This window comes from Vulpes lagopus, chromosome 4 (assembly GCF_018345385.1).
Source record: "Vulpes lagopus strain Blue_001 chromosome 4, ASM1834538v1, whole genome shotgun sequence".
Classification (NCBI taxonomy): domain Eukaryota; kingdom Metazoa; phylum Chordata; class Mammalia; order Carnivora; family Canidae; genus Vulpes; species Vulpes lagopus.
The window spans coordinates 42,921,577-42,944,558 of NC_054827.1; the positions used below are offsets into that span (position 1 = coordinate 42,921,577).

A 22,982-nucleotide genomic window follows, 5' to 3' on the forward strand; every position below is an offset into this window, starting at 1 on the left:
GACATGCCGCTGTAAATGTCACATTACGTCCTGGAAAGAAAGAGATCTTGACCCAAGCTACAAAATATCAAAACCCTAATACCCTTAATGTAAGAAAAGAGTTGGATACAGAAACTGACACAGGACAGAGCCTTAGATCCCACTAAAATAATGTTTTTGAAGAATACTGAGTACTTAAAATGTGCACAACATAGTGCTAAGTTAATATACAGGATACAAAATATACATGTAGCATGATATATCTACCTATTATTCATGTTTCACAAACATGAATAAGGAAGGTAGTCAAAGTAATGATAAGCAATGAGAAGTGATTCTGTTTTCTTTATGAAAGATTTCAATATTTCTCAAATTTTCTAAATGCATTTTAAGTTGGAAATAATAATCTTTGCTCATCTAAAGAGTCTAAGCTTTCTAGACTAAAGTTGTATCTTACCGTGCAGTCCTCTGACTTGCTAGATGGCTCAAATCCTCACACTTCACGTGACTGTACCATCTGTTTATTCAGGTCACTGTGGTGGCTGGATTTTTTCAGTAGCCCTCAGCAATCATAATAATACCTTACTTGGCTGCACAAGTGTTTGTTTCATGTCAAATAAAAGTCTCAATTATAAAACACCTCCACATGAGGCACCTGGGTGGCTCAGTCAGTTAAGCATCTGCCTTCGGCTTGAGTTGTGGTCCTGGGGTCCCAGGATGGAGCCTTGCATCATGTTTCCCACTTGGCAGGGAATCTGCTTCTCCCACTGCCCCTCACCCTGCTTGTTCTCTCTCACTCTCTCTCCCAAATAAATAAAAAAAATAAATAAATCCTTAAAAAAATAAAATAACACACCTCCAGAAACAGAAGGGTCCTGCCTCTCTGCTGGTAAAGACCATGGCAGCAGATGCCATTATAAACACTACACATGGGCAGCCCCTGTGGCGCAGTGGTTTGGCGCCACCTGCAGCCCAGGGCCTGATCCTGGAGACCTGGGATCCAGTCCCGCGTCAGGCTCCCTGAATGGAACCTGCTTCTCCCTCTGCCTGTGTTTCTGCGCCTCTCTCTGTGTCTCTCATGAATGAATAAATAAAATCTTTTAAAAAAAATAAAAAATAAATAAACACTACACATAACCTGCTTGCCACCTGAAGCCTAAGTCAGAAAGACTTGAAATCAAGTATGTATTACCAGGAAATTCAGTTAACACCTAATATGGCATTAAAAATGACAAAAACTCACATTCCTGTAATGCTAAGCAGATTCTAGGCTGGAGACTCTTCTTATTTTCACCCAGTTTGACAGACAGACACTGCCACCTACCCACCATGCTGTGTAAGTCTAACCCGCTCGCTGCACTGCAGTGCACAGCAGAATGCTGGCAGAGGAGCGTCCACAGCTGCTCACTGCAGGTGAGGCAGAAGCACCATCAGGAGCCCCTGGGAACCAACCTGCACTGTATTCTTAAAGGAATGCCCCTCCTTAGGGACAAGAGCTTCTTGACTCTCGGGCGGAACCTGCAATCCCAGCAAAGTCTGAACGAGCCTATTTCTAAACCGTGGGCCACAGGATGCCACCCAGTGTCCTACAGAAAATCCAAGTGAATCTCCAGGGCTGGCTGTGAACAGCTGCCTGACCCGGGGGATGAAACAACTCCGAACAAGGTCTCCCAAGAATGTCTGCACACCCTCTCTCTCCCTTGTGACCCCTTTCCTGCCTGTGACTGCTGTAATCTGACTCCTGCCCAACTCCTTCCAGGCTGTTCGCCTCTCCACCCTCATCTTGCCACACGTGGCTAGTGGCAACTATATTAAACCACACAGACGTAGACCGTGTCCACCATCGCAGAAAAGTGCGTCAAGAGTGTGTGGGTTCAGACGCCGCTCACCAGGAGCTCTCCCTCACCCTCTGTTGGAGTGAGTGAGCATCCCCTTCCGCGCCCTCACAGCTCATCTGGCCTTCTCCAGGTGCTTAGTGCACATCTACTCAGATGTCAGAATAGTGGACACATCACTGATTCCTTCACCACTCGGGTAAAATGAGCTTCTGAAAGTCCTCAGCTTGGCAAGTCAATATCCAGTGGTGGGTTTCACTGCTCCTCCCCAGACACATGAGAACTGTGCAGCTCTGGCCACATCAGCAGGATGTACCACAGAGAGATACGGGGTACACAGGCATAAAGCCAAGGCTGAACCAGCAGAGCTCTGGAACCTTCTCTGCCCACTTCCTTTCCCCAAACAGAGCAGCTTCCCTCATATCCATTCACATGTCAGACTTGAATCAGGATCTCATCTGACTATTTTGAAAGGCCTATTTTGAAAAGGGATGGAAAAAATAATACCTTAAAATATATTTTTTTCTCTCTTAAATACTAAAGATATTTGAACTTCTTCAACATTAAGAATGAAAATAATAGGGCAGCCCAGGTGGCTCAGTGGTTCAGCGCCACCTTCAGCCCAGGATGTGATCCTGGAGACCCAGGATCCAGTCCTGCGTCGGGCTCCCTGCGTGGAGCCTGCTTCTCCCTCTGCCTGTGTCTGTGTCTCTGCCTCTCTCTCTCTCTCTCTCTCATGAATAAATGAATAAAATCTTAAAAAAAAAAAAAGACAAATTCTTTAAAAAAAATGAATGAAAATGATAAATATAATTCATTTACTTTGCAACATGCTTCTCTGATTTAAAAGACATTACCATAATTAAAATATATATACCCAACTCAAGGTATTTGTTACAGAAAAATTGTTCCTTGACCTATATCGAGATATATTCACATCTGCTTGACAAACATATTGAATAAGACTTTTTAACAACTTCCAACCCACTGCTAAAGCACATTTACCAGTATTTTATCGCTGGCCTTGCCAGATTTGTTTCTGACTAGATCTGTTTCTGACTACCATCAGTGCCTCCTTAGAATCCACCCAAAACAGGTTTCTGAAACACCTGCCCTGCTTTCCTTCCCACTGGCTACCTGTGAAGTTCTGTCTCCTGACTCACCCCCACCACCCCCCCAGGCCGAGCCCTCAGACACTGCTCAACTGCCACCTCTGCAGCCTTTCAGGATTCCCTCTAATTAAATGCAATCGGTCCCTTCTCTCAATTACCATAATTTGCATGACTCATTTTAATGACATTTAGCTTGTAGTGGTTCCATTAGAATCATTTCAGTATTATTTGTAGCTTTTTAATAAGCTCTTAAAGACAAGAACCACCTCTCAGACACACTCACATCTTCTAATTTAGCAACAGTAGGGTCTTGTATTGAGTGGTGCACTCAGCTGACAAACAGAGCAGAAATAGAAGACATCCAGTTACACTACAAAGAACTCAAGCTTGGCTTTGCCCTCAAGTAAAGCGTAAAAGTCACTAAACACTGACGAATCCAGGAGTGAACGAGTCACTAACAGTGGTTCTCAATTCAGCTGTACATTAGAATCATCTGGGAAGATTTTAAATTCCCAATGCCCAGGCCCAGCCTAGTTCTATCAGAATCTCCAGGGTGGGACCCGGGCAAGTGGATATGTTAGCACTCCAGGTGCTGGCCACAGGCAGCCAGGGATGAGCACTTCTGGTTTCCAGAAGCACCCGCTCCTTGTAATGACTTGGCCTTTTGGGGTAACCACAGGCCCAAGCAAGCCTGAGCCCTCATGGGAGACCCCACCGCCAGGCCCCCACCTCCATAATATAGCAGCTGAACACAGAATGGGGGCGTGTGAACACCTATCCTTTTACTCTACAGGCCAGGACGAAAAAAAAATAGATTATGATTACTTTTGTCTAAAAAATTATGGGGCTTCTGACTGGCTCAGTCAGTGGAACATGCAACTCTTGATCTCGGGGTTTTGAGTTCAAGCCCCACGTTGGGTGTAGAGATTACTTAAGAATAAAAATCTTTTAAAAGGCAAATAAAGGTAAAAATGAAAATCTGTTTTGTTTCTATAGATTCTAAATTTTTACAGCCACCTCTTATTCTGACTCATCCACCACCTCTTTCTTGTCTACGGGCCTGCATGAGGTGCCGATGCAAGGACCAGGAATGTCTCAGGTGTCTCCACAGAGCCTAAAGCAGGCCTCCCCCACTCCCTTCCTCCAAGAAACCCCCTGTGGTCACCAAGACTGCATCTGGTAAACATCAGAAGTCCTGGCCCAGCTGGGCTGGACAGCAGCACCATGACCAAGCTGGCCAAAGGGAAGGCCACTTCCCCTAAAGCCGAGGGCTAGCTCAGTGCTCCTTTCTGCTAGGTCTCTAGGGCCCTACTGCCACCGTGTTGGCCACCACAGAGGCCCGAGTGAGGCTGTGGGAACGGTGGGGACGGCGCACAGTGGCTGTGAGGTCAGAAGCCCACACCTACACCTGGGGGATACCCACCTAGGCAGCTTGTCCCTCAGGGCTCAGCACATGGGATACTTCCTCTTTCCAGTCATGAGCTTCTGTAGGTGAGGACCAGGTCTCCCCAACACTGCTGGAGCTCGTGGCAGGTGCTGAGGCCACTGACAAGGAGGCCTAGCAGGTGGGAAGCAGCAGCAGTGATGGGAAGAGAGTGGCAGAGCAGGAAGACTGAGCTGGAAGGATGCTGCCTCATGGCACTTGAGCAGGGCCACTGCCTGTTCTGCTCCAGTGTCTACAGTGCATCTTCCAACTAACAGTATCTTAGATCTAGTTGTTCAAACCCACAAACACACACATCTGTGCGTTTCACGAACACAGAAGCTTAGCTGAAAGGCTCGTGACAAAGCCAAGTCCACACTTAGCAGGAGGGGAGGGAGGAAAGCGGGACCAAAAGAACAGAATGAGTCTAAACCATAAAGCCCCAGGAGAACCCCTTCATGACACCATGCAGGGGCAGCTCAGGAAACTGAGTCCACTCTGTCCTTTGCTGGTGGGAGCCCCGAGTGCCTGGAAGCAAAAGGAGCCTGCTAGGAACTGTTTACGACATCCTTCCTTAGGGTGGCCCACCGAGGCCACACCTGACATCCAGCCTGTGAGACCTCGTAGGGAAGGCGTCCTGATGCTGGGCTTTCAGAAGCAATTCTCTCTCCAACAGGCTGACCATTTCCATCAAGTTCCTGGGAACAGCACCTCTGGCCAGCCGCATATCATCCCAGCAGCTTTGGCAGAGCTGAGTAAACGCAGCAGAATAGATGGTCTGGAAGCTGGAAACCTCTACCATCTGGCCTTTTGCAGGAAAATCACCCTGAGGAGAATGCGCTGTGACAGTCACTACCTGGCAGGTGTCTGGAGGCTTCTCTATTAAACTTCGACGCACCCAGCAAGCCCCGTGTTCTGGAAACAAGTCTCTTCTGTGGTGGCCAGGTAGAGGTGGGGTGCCCAGCGGACATTCAGTCACCCCTCCCCACCACCCAAGCCCAGGGATGCCACGGAGAACAGCCGAAGTGGCCTGCCAGCGCTGCGCAGGTGCCCAGTAAGGCGATGCTCTAGGTGGTGCCGCCCCACACGATGTGTCCCTTGAGCAAACACAGAAACCTTCACTGAGCATAGGGATCTCAGGGGCAGGGTTCCCTGTGATGCATTCTAATCTACTCCGGTATCTCATGAAAGCAGCAAAGGGGTGCGGTGCCCTCTGTGTCCCCCTCTCCCCACAGGGCACAGAGCCTGGCCACATGACAAAGGAGAAAAGCACGGTCAGTGCCTCCTGCCCCCAATCAAACCTACTTGAATTCTAGGCCACCTGCACAGCTGCAATAACCCTGCAGAGGCCACCACAGAAAAACTCGGGTGGCTGAGGGTGCACAAGTCTGACTCAGCACCAACACAATAACTGCGGCCCCTCCCAAGCCACGGGAGATGGCAGTCCTAAGGGTGGTCAGGGACAGGGCTTCTGTCTTTGGAGACTCATCCCCCTCCCACATTTGACATAATTTTCAGTGTCACGTGGTGAAACACAGATGAGTTTTCAAAGATGTGGGATGTGGCCTGGTCTCAAAATCCAGCTGCACCACTAAGTGGCTACATGACTCTCCTGCACTTAACTCCTCTCAAAGCTCAATCTTCTGATCTATAAACAAGATCATTGTCCTCAACACGTATGTGAGGAATAAAAGACCAAGTCCCTGCACGTGACAGGCCTCTGGGACACAGCAGGGCTGCCAGGCACCAGCGGCCACCTCACGGGAAGAGAAACCACAGCTACCTCACGACAAGGCTGTGAGGAACAGGTTTCATCCAGTTCTCAGCTCGTATCACTATTTACTAAATGCAAATAATGTAATTTCTTCAAGAGAAATCTGTTCACAGATGGAGATGCTCAAGGTTGTTTCTGAACAAGGTAAGGGGCACCCAGATACCAATTAGGCACAAAACAAATCTGAAATTTCCTACCATTTAAAAAATTACACTTAGAAGCTCAAGCACTTTCTCCAACTTCCTGAGCACAGCACTGATAGAAATCTGAAACTTTAAATATATGTTGGTATGCGGTCCCTGGGGGGCTTGGTCAGTTAAGCAACCGGCTCTTGGTTTTGGCTCAGGACATGATCTTAGGATCATGAGATCCAACCCCACAGCCAGCTCCATGCTCAGCATGGTATCTGCTGGAGATTCTCTCTCTGTATGCCCTTCCCTCAACTCATTCTCTCGCTGTAAATAAATACGTAAACAAAATCTTAAAAAATAATAATAAATTGAGAAATACTAATAGGGTTAATGTCCTTGCATTAGTGTCACTGCCGGTCCTGACTGTCCCCCAACCACATGCACAGCGGCCTCTGCATCCCATTGCCCAACCCTCTACACAGGCTCTATGCTCACCACCTCCAGCCCCCAGCCCATCCATGGGCACAGCCACCAGCACCAAGGGAAGGTCTCCCCACACTTCTCACCCACCTTCACCCCCTGGGTGGATGACCGTGAAGTGAAGTGACTAGCTGGTATCTCCTCACTTTCACTCCATGAGAGTCACCAGGTCTGACCAGCCTGGGGCTGCTGGTGATACAGCCCAACCTTTCTGTCAGGTGATGACAGGCAGGTCAACTTAGCAATTCAGGAGACAAAATGTAAGCAGGGACTACACATGTGTAGCTTCTGTGACAGCTATGGGGAAGTCACCTGGAAATGTCTAAAAAGCAGACAGAACTGGAAGCTAGATCCCCTGAGTGGTGAGGAGACAAAGTATCCGGATCTGAACAGCCTCTGCAGAAGACTTTCTCACTCCCAACCCCCAAAACTCCTTTTCCCTCCTCCACTTTATAAGTCATACTCTCTCCCACTTGTAATCCTTCTCTCTGATGACTCTGTTATTAGCACACTGTTGTTAGCAACTTAAAGATTCTGCACCTGGAAACGGCGTCCCAGTGTAACTACTGGTCACAGGAAGCAGCAGGCGCCCCACAAGGAAAGAGACGAGAGGCCGACTCCTCCAGGTGACCCCAGGGAAAAGAAAAGATGGTCGCATCTTTTCTAAGCAGCAGAGACTATCCCACTGCCCAACCTTACAGTCCCAGTCACTGGGGCTACAGCACCTGTCCTATGACAGGAGATGGCAAGTGGAGCCAAAGAAAGCCTGAGCACCATCTGCTCCACTTGGCCCACCTCTGGGGCCCGGTCCACACAGTCTCCGAGGCCATCTCTTCTTCAAGAAGCCTAGAAATCCACTGCTCATGAACTAAACTGTCCTGAGAAATGTAACCCCATGAGGAGCAATCCGCAGCAACTGGCAGAAGCTGCGCACACTCGCACATGGTGCACACGTGCTCCTCGCCTTCGGGGAGGAGATGGCATAGCCGGCAGCATCTAGTGGGAGTTAAGGAGGGGGAACAGCCTGGGTGATGCTCACAGTAAAAACAGGAGCACCTTAATCCCCTGGTCTGCCTTCAGTTCCCCTTCCTTGCACTTTTCACTGGAGGAGAAAGATGTTAAGAATATGCAACAACAACAACAACAACAAAAAAAAGAATATGCAACAAATAAAAAAGAATTATACTTTGTTTTCACCTATAAAAAGTTCTCTACATAGTGAATTTTTTCCAATCATAAAAATACAGCTTGTCTAACTAGAAAATTTCTAATAATTTTAAAATACAAAAGGTTGAAAGTAAAAGCTATCCATTCCTCACCCCCAAAGATCCTGCACAATCATTCAAATCGTTTTCTTATGAGCACAAACTCTATACCACATGGTAATACCATGTGTAAATTTTGTAACGTGCTTTCTCACTGACAATACACACTGTAGACATCACTCCATTTGAACCTAGCCTGATTTACCTCACTCTCCTCAAAAACCATTGTACACATGAAACAAGAATCACTGAGCCGGATTCTCTGTCCTGTCACATGCCACGCCTGGAGCATGGGTAAGGTAGGCCGGAGCCGGGGCCCCTGGCGGACAGTGGGACACACTCAGGGAGAAGTCAGTTCATGACAAAGACCAAGAGACCTCCACGTTCTGCTCTCAATATGTGGCTCAGCAATATTTCCTTTTATCCTATAATTACATGGGCTTTTCTCATTTCAAGTTCCAAAATTCCTTGCAATCAAAGAATTTTGGAGAAAATATTACATGAGCATTTTCTCTTTGACTGTTTCATCTCAGGCTCTAACTTCTTCTGGCAACACCACACTTGGCACCAAACCTAAATATGCAAGAAACAGGACCAGTGGATTTCACGGAAAGCATAAGAGGGAAGTATCACTCTTATCTTTCAATTAACACACATGGTCAAGTTGTCCAAGGGAAAATACAGCTTGCCAGGTAAGAGTAGAAAATACTAGAATATTTAAATATTTCCAGTTAAGTGAGTCATACATCCAAATATTTAAGTCATCCTCACTCTAAGAAAAATATCTTACCTTCACACTGGCCTTTAACAAAGCCTATCAAACAAGAGTGCAATAGGAATGTCTGCATAAATGTCTGATAGTCTTGAATGCTAAAGTGAATCAAAGCACCTTACCCAGGCAGCTTATACCTTATAGAGTGGACGCCGCACATCGATGGGGCAGTTCTGTATTACTTCATCAACGACATCTGAGATGGACTCCATAAAATCTGGGTTGGCAAACTAAATTTTATATAAATACAAAAAAAACATTATACACTTCTCTCAATAGGACAAAAGAAAAATTCTTTGAAAAAGTAACTTTAACAGACACAGAATCTACCATACCCCTAAAAACTTCACACTGGAATGTATAATATGTCAAATGAATTAAATGTGACTGTGTCTAAGGATGAAGACATCCCCTCGAGAGAGGAGATGGGTGGGTTTAGTGAAGGGAAATCATCAAATTGAACAGAGACCAGCCCTGCATTAGGAATACATGGTGTAAAAAAAAAAAAAAAAAAAGGAATACATGGTATATCATGCTGATAAGAGACTATAAAAGCCTGTGCATGGTGTGCATATATAAGGAGAAACACCATGAGTACATAATGAAAATGCTTATGAATATACACATTATGAAAAAAAAATTAGGATAGCCCGGGTGGCTCAGGGGTTTAGCGCCGCCTTCAGCCCAGGGCGTGATCCTGGAGACCCGGGATCGAGTCCCACATTGGGCTCCCTGTATGGAGCCTGCTTCTCCCTCTGCCTGTGTCTCTGCCTCTCTCTCTCTCTCTCTCTCTCTCTGTGTCTCTCATGAATAAATAAATAAATAAAATCTTAAAAAAAAAATTAGCCAAGATATAACAACAAAAACAAAAACCACAGTCAACGAAAGATCAGTGTGGTGGGCTAGGAGATCAGAGGAGGGGTGTCATATCTGATGATGGTGGCTTTTTTTTTTTTTTTTTTTTTAAAAGCAGGCTCCACACCCAGCTCACGACCTGACCTCAGAACTTATGACCCTGAGATCAAGACCTAAGCTGAGATCAAGAGTTAGACACAACCAACTGAGCCACCCAGGTGCCCCCGACCTGATGACAAAAGCTTTAAAATGAGGCAACGGACATGGTCATGATCAAGCTACTGAGTGAACAACCTTATACTTAATTCTATAAGCTGAATATGCTAAAGTATAAACAATTCAATTACATTTAAGCACATGTTAAAAATCAAGAAAAGCTTTAAGGTACTTTAGACTCAAGGGAGGAAGGTAACATTTAGTTACTCTCTGGCTGTTCACCAGACACCTTCAGTTTTATGTCTGTTTTAAGTCAGTATCACCAAAGGCACAGGTGAACGAGCATGTTATTAGATTACAGTAACTCAGACATTTGTGCCACTTCCACCAGAATACAAATAAAACTTAAAATGTTGCCTCATAATTACTGATCCTGCAAAAGTAATCATTCTTCGTGACTGATAGTCAAAATGATGACATCTGTAATTCTTGGAGATAATGTAACTAGTGGAAAGGCTGGTCCTCCTCGGACAGAAGCTCTAACTGCCCTGCAGGACCAACTGTCCTGGGTTAGAAACTGGCATTAGAAAGGATGGTCACAAAAGAGGGAAAGATTCTATGTGACCCCACTTTTTAAGAATGAGGCAACTTTCATTTGGTCCCTGAGACTAACTAATTTTCATATTCATGTGAGACTGATTGTAATTCCATTACCTTCTATTACTCTTCCCAACCACCCATGGTATGTATGATGGATCACTATTTAACTATCAGGTATGTCTGTGCAGATGCAAACTGTAACAGCCAGACAGACAGACCACACGAGGGCGCCATGTTGCTCGCACAGCACCCACGCGCACGCCAGTCTTCCTCAGGACAGGCCTGCACCCAGCGCTGATCTCAACGCACATGAGGTGGCAGTATTGCTCCACGCATGCCTTACTTTGGCAAACTCAAAAGGCAAACCCCTTACCTCTGGGTGAAAGAAAATTTCAGGCCCCAGGAATCTTTCATAGCCAACATCTATAATGAATTTCTTCTGGTTGATTGCATTGATACCCGTGTATTGCTTGATCCACTTCCGGGGATCCACATCATACTTGGCAAATTCCTTGACTATGTCAGGGCAAATATAACAGTATTTCTCCTGCAGCCAGGAACACAAAGACGTCACAAAGGATTAATGAGGCAGAGTGCCTTCCCTCCAACAAATACCCAGTGACCCCAAGCATTAAACACAGCAGAACTCCAGTGTGGACATGTTATCAGGCCTCCCACTATGTTGTCTTTCACAGCAGACAGGACTGGGCTTTGATTCTGGACATGCAAGTCTGTTTTCTTTGCAACTCAGCTAGAAATCTCAGCCTTCCTCTATTAGATTTTGTTGCCATTTCATCTGAAACAATGTCTAAACATGTCTACCAAATGTCCTGTCTCCTGTCATCTTTCCTTACGCCTCTGGGGTCCCCCATGGTGCTGACCCAGGCACTCACTGCTGTCCCTCTCTGGACCGGCAGACCCGCGCTGAGTGCAGTAGACTAATCCTGATGCCCATCACCAATGATGTGGCTGTTAACCTGCCATGCAATCTGACACGGCACAGCCATGGGCTCTGTGACAAGTATTTACTGGGTGCCTAGGCACACGGGAGGTTCAAAGGGACAAGCATACACACAAATTCCTGACCCCAGGAGCACACACTCTGAGAGCTGAACAATAAGCAACGGCCATAATAAATAAGTAAATGACACAGTATAAGGTGATAGATGCCACTGAAAAAATAGTAAAGTCAGATGTAGCCAGGAGGACTGGGGGTCCTATATGCTGCTGCAAGAGAGAGAGAGAGAACCTGTGGATAATCTTCATCCTGGCATTAGCGGCCAACCTGAAACGTACACAGCATTCCCTCAGCGTCTTGTAATGCTCAATTGGGAATCTCCGGCTGTGCCATTTGTCCTCACAGCTAACCTCAGCAAACCAACAGGTGGCACTTGGGTACCAGCTTCTGAAAGTAAGCTTCCTGTGGGTAGAGCCACGTGGGCTGTTCAACACCTGGCACAGTGTCAGGCACACAGCTGGTGCTCATTACACATTTTGGAAGTTCCTCAGCAGGTGTTTTCCTCATATTAAGTTCAAAGTGTTTTAGAATCCCCAAAACATATTCTAATACCATCCTTAATATACTCTAGCAGAATTAGACGACCAGAAGGCAAGGTGTGTTACCACGTTGGGTTCCCTAATGCTAGAGACGGTGAATCAGTCAATACAACGTTAAATCTACCAAGCTGGAGACAAGGACGTTCAGCTGTCAGAGGCCTGGTCGGTTCCTCATGGCATCTCAACTGCTCAACCGATGGCACGAAATGCCGTAGGAAAGCCAGGTGCAGTGTGGCAGTGTGAGTCTTAAATTCTGGACTCATGCTGCAAGGATGGTGTGCCATGAGCTCCACGGCCTCAGGCCTGCCCATGAGCATGGGAGATGGCCACAGTAGCCACACAGCACTGGGATACCATCCTCTTTCCAGGATCTCTTCCCTTACAGGAAGCTGAGAGGCGACAACAAATGCTGGGCTAATCCACACAACCGGACCAGCATAGCTCATCTGGAGGGTATGGGAAGACTCCCGGCCTTCACACCTGAGCAGGACGTGGTCATAACTTAAATGGCAATTTCAGAATCACAACTGGACCCCAGACAGCCTGTGAGTAAAGTAAATATTGTCACAGGGACCAGGATGCACATGTCATTTCACTCAGAAATCTTGACTAAAAATGGAACTCTCATGCTCACCAGACTGGCCCCTGAATGTCAGGAAAAGAAGTCTGATCCTGATTCACATCAGTAATAGATACAGGTAATGAAGGAACATGGGTCAAATATCCAAATCTCTTTCATTGAAGAAAGGCACAGAAAAGGGGAAAATCTTGGGAAATATTTTGGTCTCAAAACAAAGTCTTATAATACTTCTGTTAAACTCTGCTCTCGGGTTTGCTCAGGGCAAACTGTTCTAGCCCTGGAAGTACTCAATCCTGGACACTCCAGTCCCAGGGACACTGGGGCAGCTGGCCACCCTACTAGCAGGAACCCTGGCCTATCCCAGTGACCCTGTCCTAAAAGTACCACTGTTTTTACCAAGAGTGGTATGCAAAACGTGGGAGTCCTCTCTGGTGACTTTCTTCCAACTTGCCTATTACTGGTACTTCAATGGGAGGGAAGGGGGTTCAGGCTGGCCTCCCCTTAAATTCCACTGTGCTCAGCAAGCATGCCTTCATGACATGGGAGATGCTCATGATCACATGTCACACCTCACAATTACATTTCTCTCTAAAAACAAACAAGACCCTCTCCTCTTCATGCCCATGATAATTATTTTTGCATTACTAAAAATCTCTTGCATTTTGGCTAAAAAAATAATTTGTCCTGATTCTGAAACCTAGAAAGAGAAGTTACTTCAAAAAGGGTCCATCAGGGGATACCTGGATGGCATCGGTTAAGCACCTGCCTTTGGCTCAGGTCATGACCTCAGAGTCCTGGAACCAAGCCCCATATCCAGCTCCCTGCTCAGCAAGGAGTCTGCTTCTCCCTCTTACCCCTGCTTGTGCTCTCTCTTGCTCTCTCTCTCTCTCTCTCTCTCAAAAATAAAAATTAAAAAAAAAAAGACTAAACTGATGGGTCAGGTCAAATAGACCTTTTAAATAAGAACCAATGAGCCATTTTTCTTCTAATCGTACGGATTTAAATTCTAAAACTTCCTGTAACTTCTCCAGCTGAATAACCAGAGTCTAGGAAATACAGATGGTTTTTGTTTAACAACTTCAGATTTAAGAACAGTATCACTCTCCCCTGTAATTCTCAGGGCACAGAACCTCACACAACAGGTGCTAGACCACAGCCTGGGTACTGACTGACTGCAGAACTCCCAATACTGTTGGTGCTGGTGCTGGCTCCTTAGTCCAGACGTGAAGCCCAGAGGGAAGGTGCCCTCCACTACCTGAAGGTTCCATCCAATTAAATGATGCCCTACTCCGTGCACCTGTGCTCAATGCCAGCTACCAAGCTGTCCTCACTTACAGCTGGAACTTCTACAGTGTTTACATTTACAGGAAAAGGCTAAGCTTTGAGGCTTTCAGCCCCTCAACTCAAGTGGTAAACAGAGTACAACCCACATTCTCTGGAGGGAAGGGGAGGGGAGGGAAGGGGAGGGCAGGTGGGAGCAGGGGTGACAGTAGCAAGGGGAAGTGTCCAAACAACATTTCTCTCTCACCCCCAAACCGGCCCATTTCCCATCTGTTTTTACCTTAATGGCTTTTGCGGTCTCCAGTGATTGCTCAGGAGGGATTCCCACCTCCCTCTCCCTTAGCAGCTGCTGAATGAAATACGTAATATCTCTACCTGCAATCGGGATGTGTTTGATGCAGCTTCCAATGACATAGCCTTCTGCCTGGGGAGGAAGGAAGGCAGAACAATGGGAATGAGTAACTCCAGCAGGGAAGAGCTCCCAGGGCTCTGGTTCCTGGCCCTCATGGTACAACAAGCATTTACAGAATCCCACTCTGGGCCTCTGGGCAGCAGTGCTCAGGGCCCGAGGTTGTTTCAAATAACTGCCCACACCATTCTGTGAACACAACCTGAGACTCTCCGTAAGGCTTGAAATGGTTACATCAGGAACAAAAAGAGGAAAAACCAGTTCATTTCCAAAAAGTCATGTTGTCAGAGCAGGAGACTTTTATGTTCCTCTAACAAAAAGGAAAAAGCTTTACCTATAAACTATTAAACCAGTTGGTTATAAACCTACTTCTGTTTAACAGTCAACAATTTGGTTAAGTTCATAGGGATGAGACTCAGACAACCGAGTTCAAATCCTGGTCCCACGACTGAGTGACCACGGACAAGTGGGTCAGCCAGGTCACCCAAGGCCTTCACCCACAATATGGGCAAATAGTCCTGCACGTGCTTTACAGGGGGATGTAATGAAAGAGTAAGGCAGGCACGTAGCACCATCCGGGAGCATGTACTCGGTACTTGCTATGCGGTCCCATTTAGTGCACCAAGAGGTGCACTCGTGAGGCATAACTCTACTAAGTTAGCCTAAGCCCTGTGCTGTCTGAGGCCAGCGTTGGTCAGGGGTTGGGACCCTCTGGCTTGGCTGCACATCTAGGGTGCCAGCAGGGGAACTGCAGCCAGGAGTTCACGCACAGGCTGCCCCAGCCCAGCTCTCACCAGCCCTGAAGGCACAGCTTGGAAGCCAAGGCTTGGGCCCACACCCCACTTGCTCTCCGGGGGCTGGTAGCCAGAGTGGAGGGCTTCCTCCCACGGGTCCAGCAGAAAGAGGGGACACCCCAGGTTCCACATCACAGCACTGGCTTCTGTGCTGCCAGCTCACCTCACCTCACAGGCAGATCGGAGCTAATGATGCCAGCACTAGACACAACACAGTCAGCAGTTAAGCTGTCAGGACAGGTGCCTGAAATCCTCTCATGTGTTTTCTGATGTACCTGAACTCTAGAAGTAAAAGATTGGGCCTCTCCAAAGAGTCCAAGATATTTGTGAAATATTTTAAGATGGAAATAGAAGATATGCACAAATTATTAAAATAAAATGATCAACTTAAACTCACAAGAATACTAGCTAACACAAACTACTCACAATTATTATTTTCTATGCATTACATGTAACATTTTCTAAAATGAAGTTAACCAGTATTAAGTATTGGTTTCATCACAGCATTAAAAACATTAAAAAAAAAAAAAAAAACCCTACACGTCCAACAATAGGAAAACAAATGAGTGAATTACACCCCATACCTATATGATGGGCTATCATGCAATTATTAAATATTTCTTTACAGAATATTTAACCATAAGAAAAAACACTAGGGATAAGTCAATAAGCAAAATATGATTTCAAGATCCTATTACACAATTAGGATACAAAAGTAGACTTTAGAATATTCCAATTTTGCCTAAAATGTGCATATGTGTGCACCTAAGAAATAGAATCAGGAAAGCTCTCCAAACAAAAGCATAGTATGGTTCTCTGGGCAGGTTTATGGATCATATCATTTTCTTCTCCACATTTCTCTGTTTTATACAAATTTTGTACAACAAATGTAATTTTTATAATCAGAAAAAAACTGATAAAAAGACAACAGATAAAATTTTAGGACCACTTCCTCTGTGGGCCCGTACACGGTGTGAAAGCTGTTTTGTTTTCTTCTCCTCATTTAAGACATGGGATGGGCCAATCAACAGGCCCTCCAACATGTACCCCCAGGGCTTGGTCTGCACTAAGCTTTGAGGGCACAACCTCAGAGCAAAGGCCGATGCCAGGATTTCCCAGTCAACATCACACATCAAGTGGCACTAACACTTCACAATGACATAAAAGGAGGAAGTGTGCTGAGAGGGGACTGAAGGTGCTCCCAGCTCAGATTTGCAGGTGTCATCGGCTCCTGCCCCCGTCTCACCCTAACCCTCTCATGGCCCCAGGAGGGAGCATGGGACAATGTGGTTTTTCTTCTTCCTGACTACAAATGTCTCTTGAAGCCTGAATTAGAAATCACTTCTATAATGTTTTGAAAATTAAAACCAAAAAGTGACACTGCAGAGCATTCTGCAAGTCAAAATGTACAGTCTCTCCTTCTTCGTTCTTGAATACATTTTTTAAAAAACAAGAAGTAATTCCTCTAAAGCATAAGTGGTCAAAACCATACATATCCTGTCACAGAACACAGCGAGAATCCTTCACATGATTGTGCATCACACCAACAAGCTTAGATCCGAGATGATATTGACCCCAGCAGTGCGGCATATAAGCCGGGAAAATTCCACGGGTGACGCTACCCCTGGAGAAGCAAGCAGAGGCCACGGAGTCCAAACCACGGCCGGCATCCTGCCTGCAGACATTTGCCACCACAAATTTAAAACTGCCAATGCCACAGTTAAAGGGCATCTGTCTTTTCTCATCTACCTGGGTTTAAAACTTATTACCTTTTCTGAGTACAGCCATGACATTTAAAGCATTTAATTACAGGAGTTTTTTTCTTTAATTTCTTCCCTTACCTCAAAATTAGGTGAGGCCTACAGAGAGTGAAGCATTGAATGTCCTGCTTACCACTGGGATAGCGTGAGTGACCCCATCCCCACTGTCAATGACGATCCCGGTTAATGTACGTTCACCAACTTGTCGAGATGTCCACGATGCAGCCAAGGCCAGCACTGCCTGGATTGAAGACCCAGAAACCGTTGGCACACAGAGAAATTTCCCAAGTCTGCTGCTGTTTCTCAGGCTCATCCATAGTTCTTCCTTACTCAGTCCAAGTAACTCTCAACCATCCCAACCCTCCATCTCTGCCCTCCCCAAATTCAAATTCCAAATTGCACAACACACAAATTAGTCTACCGAAACTGGACGGGTCAAGTTTCCAATAAAATAAATCAAATTTTTACAAAGGAAAGCCCATGAAAAAGGAACTTTCACTACAGAGTAAGAAGATTTTAATGTGTAAACTACCAGGAACATTCCCAGTGTGGGTCCACAGATGGGCTGCAGTAAGAAGATCACTTGTGGAATTTATTTGGGCTGCAGTAAGAAGATCACTTGTGGAATTTATTAAAAAACAAACAAACAAAACAGATTACAAGGCCTCACACCCAGAAACTCTAATTTGGTAGGACTAGGGCAGCGGTTCTCAGCCAGGGGCAATGTCGTCCCACGGGGAATCTTTGGTGATGTCTCGAACCAGTCTGGATTGTCACTTAGGGAAGGGGAGGCTTGTGGTAGTGCTTCTTCTAGGGGGTAAAGGCCAGAAATGTTAAACATCTTGCAACACACAGGACAGCCTCCATCACAGAGAACTGCCGGAACTGCCCGTTCCGGAAACCCTGGTCTGAGATGAAGCCTGAGAATCCATACTTATATAAAACACTCTCCAGGCAGCCTTGATGCACTTGGCTGTGGTTCAGTGTTTTCTAAAGTATCTCCCTACTCCTTGCAATGTAAATAACCTAGGGGAAGAGGAGATTTCTGGTTAAATAAATTTGGAAGTGTTGGAATAAACAGATTTCTTCAATGCAGGCATTCTCAGGGCCTTTACTAATTAATGCTACTCACTAAGAACCACCACGTGCAGGCTACCATGCATGGGATCTCCCAAATTATTTTCCTATGCAACTCCTCTTCCTTTTCTTTAAAAGGAATTAGTACGATGCAGAACACATTTTGGGAAGCACCTATCTCATTATTCCCCTAAATTTCGGCCAATTCCTTTATATAGGATCACAGACAAATAACCACGGCCAAAACCAACAAAAACCCCCACACTGTGAACAAGTAACTTCAAAGGAAGTTCTCTAAGTTCGCAGAACCATAGGAGTCCAAAATCCATGGGGGGCGGGGGGACTCCTACAAGTATAAACCCCTAAAGGCATTTATTTTCTTTTTAAATAGACTCCTTAGTATCTTTCCTCTATTATGATCAGGAGTGAAAGAAGCCAAAAAAAAAAAAAAAACCCACATCTACATCCCAATCTTGTCACCTAAAGGGAAACACATTAGATTTTAATGCATGTGAAAGCAGCCATTGTATGTACACTGTACGGACAGTGTAAACATAAAAACATAAACCACAGAACATGTTCTCTACAGCATTTGAGTTCAAACCCAAATGGGGTGCGGTGTGGGTGGAGGGAGCGGGAGAAGAAAGCACACACAGCCCAACTCTCCCATGGAGAGCCCTTGGAATCACCGTTTGTTTCTTCCACTATAAGACAGCTAAAGTGTGCTGGGAATTGTAAAAATAACGTTGTTTTTACCTGAACCGCAATGTAGAGTCCTGGTACATTAAATGATTCAAACATAATTTCAGCAAGATATTCTCTGTTTTCTGGCGTGTTCAGTGGAGGCTCTGTCTGTAAGAAAACATTTGCTATATTTAGTGTTCACCCAAATTTCCTGTAATTACATCAGAGACATAAAAAAATTAACCTAAAAGCATGTTAATTAAGATGCTGTACAACTCCCTAATTTTACAGATAGAGTACATTTACAGTGATTAATTAAAGAAATCTGGCTGCAGGTAGGTCTTAAAAGCTTTAAGATGGCAAAGACCTCTCTAAACATTTCTGCTCTTATTAACCACCCCAAAACAAGAACAAGTCAAGAAAAGGAAATTCCTTCTTCAATAACATAACACCTACGACACCCTGAAATGGAAAAGACCAGCAGTAAGCTGCCAATGGCAGAAAAAAACTCAACCGAGACAAGCGAAGACAGACACTAAAAGGGAACACAAGTGACTCTTGAGTCCCAGGCGAAGAATAGAGCTCTCCACAGAGGAGCAAAAGCAGCCAGCCCTGGCTTGGAACAAGAAGGTCAGTTTGAACAGAAGAGCCTGAGGAGCCTCCCAAACCCCACCTGCCCTCAGTGCAGGAGGCAGGAAAGTGCAGGCAAGGGAGCTTCACCCAGAGGTCTCCCGGTCCCCAAACCAGCCTGAACTCATACACACAGTGAGTCCAGGAAGAACTGTTCCCCTTCAGAGGTGAGGAAAGGGTGCGCAGAAACCAGCCAGACACCGTATGGAAATGCTAAAAGGAAATGAGAGGGGAAAGAGAAAATAGGAAAAACGAACGACAGACAAAACACACATGCCCAGAAAGACATAAAGACAAAGCAAAAGCAGATACAAATCAAGACCAAGAACAGCTCGAAAACTTCAAATATCTATTCTGAAATCATCATCCCCATAATCAAATAGGAGGATTATAGAAAGATAAAAAGAATAAATAAACCTGCTTTTTGTCATTCAGCAATACGGTGTGAACATTTTTCCATGTCAATAAATACGGACATACATCACATACTTAAAGCTGCAAAAAGAAAAAAAGAAGAATAAATGAAAATTCTCTGGGCCTTTTGGCAAAAAAGTCCACATTACCCTTTATTATAGACAGAACTGTGTCCCCAAAATTCTTATGTTGAAGCCAACCCCCAAAGTGACCATATTTGGAGACATGGCCTCTCAGGAGGTGACCACGGTTTCATGAGGGCGTAAGAGTAGAGCACCAATGCCTTCCTGAGACAAGGAAGAGATACCTGAGAGCTCTGTTTCTGCATATCAACACAGAGGAAAGACCTCATGTGCATAGCGAGAAGGTGGCCACCTGCAAGCCAGGAAGAGAGCCCTCACCAGACACAACCCTGACAACGCTGGGATCCCGGACCTAAAGCCTCCAGAACCGTGAGAACACAAATGCCTGTTAAGACACCCACCCTTTGGTATTTTGTTACAGCAGTCTGCACAGACTTTGATACCTTTCAAATGAGGAAAGTACAGCTGGCCCCAGCCATTGGCATGACTTCATGTAACACTTGGGGTCATACTTATAGTCTTCTGATCCAAGAATTCTACAACTGGCCATACTGCCAATCAAGCACATTACAAAAAGAAAACCATCCTTAAACATACAAGAACTTGGAGAAGCCCTTGGTGAATTAACTCTATTAGATGATAAAGTTCGGCCAAACAAGAAGAATGCACAAACTACAGCCAAAGACTTACAGTGAGCAATTAGTCCATTTAGGATGTAGACCTAAAGACTGCTCCTTTCTGGGATTTATAGAACAGAATGTAAATGTTATAAATTAAAACAGCAGAAATAATATCAAGCTGAAAGGTGTAACAGGAGAGAATATAAAAACAATGATACCCTCTTATCATGGAATCAAACACACTGTTTTAGACTGATTAGGTATCAGAGGCATTAGTACACATAACATTATAAATGTTGATATCAAAACAAGCTCCAACCAAAAGCAGAAGGTAGAAGAAAGGAATATGGAATATGTACCAAATATGGAAATTCATATTTCCGTATGTCCATATTTTGGAAATGTACCAAACTGCTCATTAATCACAGCAGGAATAGTTAATCACCCCTAAACAAATACAGGGTAAGTATATACAATCATAGTTACACTGAAAAATGTTTTTAAAAATACCAAATTATTATAAAGCATACATACTCACTACAAAGCAAAGAGAAAACCAAGCCAGAGTTTTAAAAAATACATAAATAAAACACTTTAAACACAGAAAGTATAACATAGTGTAAAATAGCTCATCAAAGAGCAAACATGTCTGTCACAGAGCAGCATGCCAGATCTATGGAGTTCAAACAAGAGCTCTGAAGTCCTGGCAGTTAGGTTAAACCCCAGCCCTCGATTTTACTGTTTGGAAAGTGATTTTCTCTTTCTGTACGAAATTAGCACCTACCTCACAGAGGTGGAAAGATGGAGTCAAAGCAAACTGCTTACATCAACTCCTGGCATGTGGACTGTGCTCAATGAAAGTGAGTTATTATTACTAAAATAAAATCTTCAGCACACACAAGTGAGAAACTCACATACTAAAAAGAAAAAAAGTCTCTCAGCTAAGACCATGAAACAAAATCATATTACATTCCGCAGGTAAGAGAGCCATCTAAAGCAAGATGCTCCAGAGAGGTCAAAGGTCAGCACTGTGCATATTAGGGGATGAGAAACAACCTAAATGCCGTTGTGAAGGAAACAATTAAGTAACTTATGCCATGTCCATAATGTAAAACACTGTGCAGCAATTAGGAAGAATGAGCTCTATCTGAATACAATCCATGATAAACTGCTAAAGAAAAGACAAAGGCGTCTCCATGTAGTCTACATTCTTAAGTGTTCTTCAGTGTCCGTGATTTTTTAACGAAAACTTCAGAAAACAGAGTCTGGGGAGGGAAACAGGGAATTCCACAGGCTCGGAGGATGCTCTGCAAAAGCAGACAAGGGCCAGAGTTCTGCTTCACAACAATGTGAACAGTTAACACTATCGAAAGACAGGTTTAAAAATGATAGGGGGAGGGGTGCCTTAGTCAGTTAAGTATCTGCCTTCTGCTCAAGTTGTGATCTCACGGGATTCCTGGGTGGCTAAGCAGTTCAGCGCCGGCCTTCAGCCCAGGGTGTGATCCTGGAGTCCCAGGATCGAATCTCACGTCAGGCTCCCTGCATGGAGCCTGCTTCTCCCTCTGCCTGTGTCTCTGCCCCTCTTTCTCTGGGTCTCTCATGAATAAATAAATAAAATCTAAAAAAAAAAAAAAAAAAAGTTGTGACCTCAGGGTTCTGGGATGGAGCACCCCCCCCCCAATCGGGCTCCCTGCTCAGCCAGGGGTCTGCTTCCCCCTCTGCCCCTCCCCTGTCATGCTCTCTCTCACTCACTCTCTCTCTCAAATAAATAAAATTAAATGAAAAAATAAATCAGGAGAGTAAATTTCACATTAAAAACATTTTTGTCACATATTTATTTTCTTAAATAAAAAGAAAACAAGGGACGCCCGGGTGGCTCAGTGATTGAGGGTCTGCCTTTGGCTCAGGGCATGATCCCAGAGTCCCAGGATCGAGTCCCACATCGAGCTCCCAGCATGGAGCCTGCTTCTCCCTCTGCCTATGTCTCTGCCTCTCTCTCTCTCTCCCATGAATAAATAAATACAAATCTTGGAAGGAAGGAAGGAAGGAAGGAAGGAAGGAAGGAAGGAAGGAAGGAAGGAAACAAGGTGTACAAGTTGTATATTTTGTTACCATTCGTATAAAACAAGAGTTTGTGTGTAATCCATATGCCTGCATACAACTACCTCTGGAAAAAAAACAACTTATTAAGAATGGAAAAAGGCGGTTTCCTCTTGGAAGAGGGTCTGGGAACCAGAACAGAGGTGAGATGGGGACATAATTTACACTGGAAATCCTTCTGCATCTTTTGAATTCTATGCTCTATGCATGTATTACCTCATCAAACAAATCTAGCAACCCACCAGCTGCCTGCTCTGGTGTAGACTCCTGCACAGCAACTGGTACAAAGCTCAAACACACTGCCACAAAGAAGTTTTAATCACTGTAATTAGAATCAATGTATTCCCTGGAAGGGAAAGAGAAAGCAATCTTAAAGCACAGGAGAGAAATAATGAAATCATATGCAGAAGCAGGTTGTAAATAAGGAATCTGAAAATCACTCAACAATCACTTCTGGGCCTTTTGGCTAAGATCAAGTGAAAGTCACTCAACACTGTACTACATATGTGAAGTGCCCACCTCAAAGGGTGGAAAGTAAGTTTGTTAATACCTGTAAAGTATCCAGCACATGGTTAATGCTATAAATGTTAGTGTTTATTGTTATAGAGTTC

At 44.9% G+C, this 22,982-nt stretch overlaps 1 protein-coding gene across 6 annotated transcripts in view; it reads right to left on the reverse strand.

The window, feature by feature from the left end:
- Positions 1–22,982, reverse strand: part of ACTR3B (actin related protein 3B) — an 86,080-nt gene that overhangs the window by 21,652 nt on the left and 41,446 nt on the right. For 4 of the 6 annotated variants that reach the window (XM_041752701.1, XM_041752695.1, XM_041752700.1 and 1 more), the window contains 5 exons: positions 18,597–18,692; positions 16,897–17,004; positions 14,081–14,224; positions 10,756–10,929; positions 8,909–9,001 (listed from right to left, as the gene is read on the reverse strand). In XM_041752701.1, the coding sequence (XP_041608635.1) occupies positions 8,909–9,001; positions 10,756–10,929; positions 14,081–14,224; positions 16,897–17,004; positions 18,597–18,692 (615 nt within the window). Of the gene's footprint in view, positions 1–8,908; positions 9,002–10,755; positions 10,930–14,080; positions 14,225–16,896; positions 17,005–18,596; positions 18,693–19,571; positions 19,650–22,982 lie in introns of all 6 variants that reach the window. The other 2 variants (XM_041752697.1, XM_041752699.1) reach the window with 2 other exon arrangements.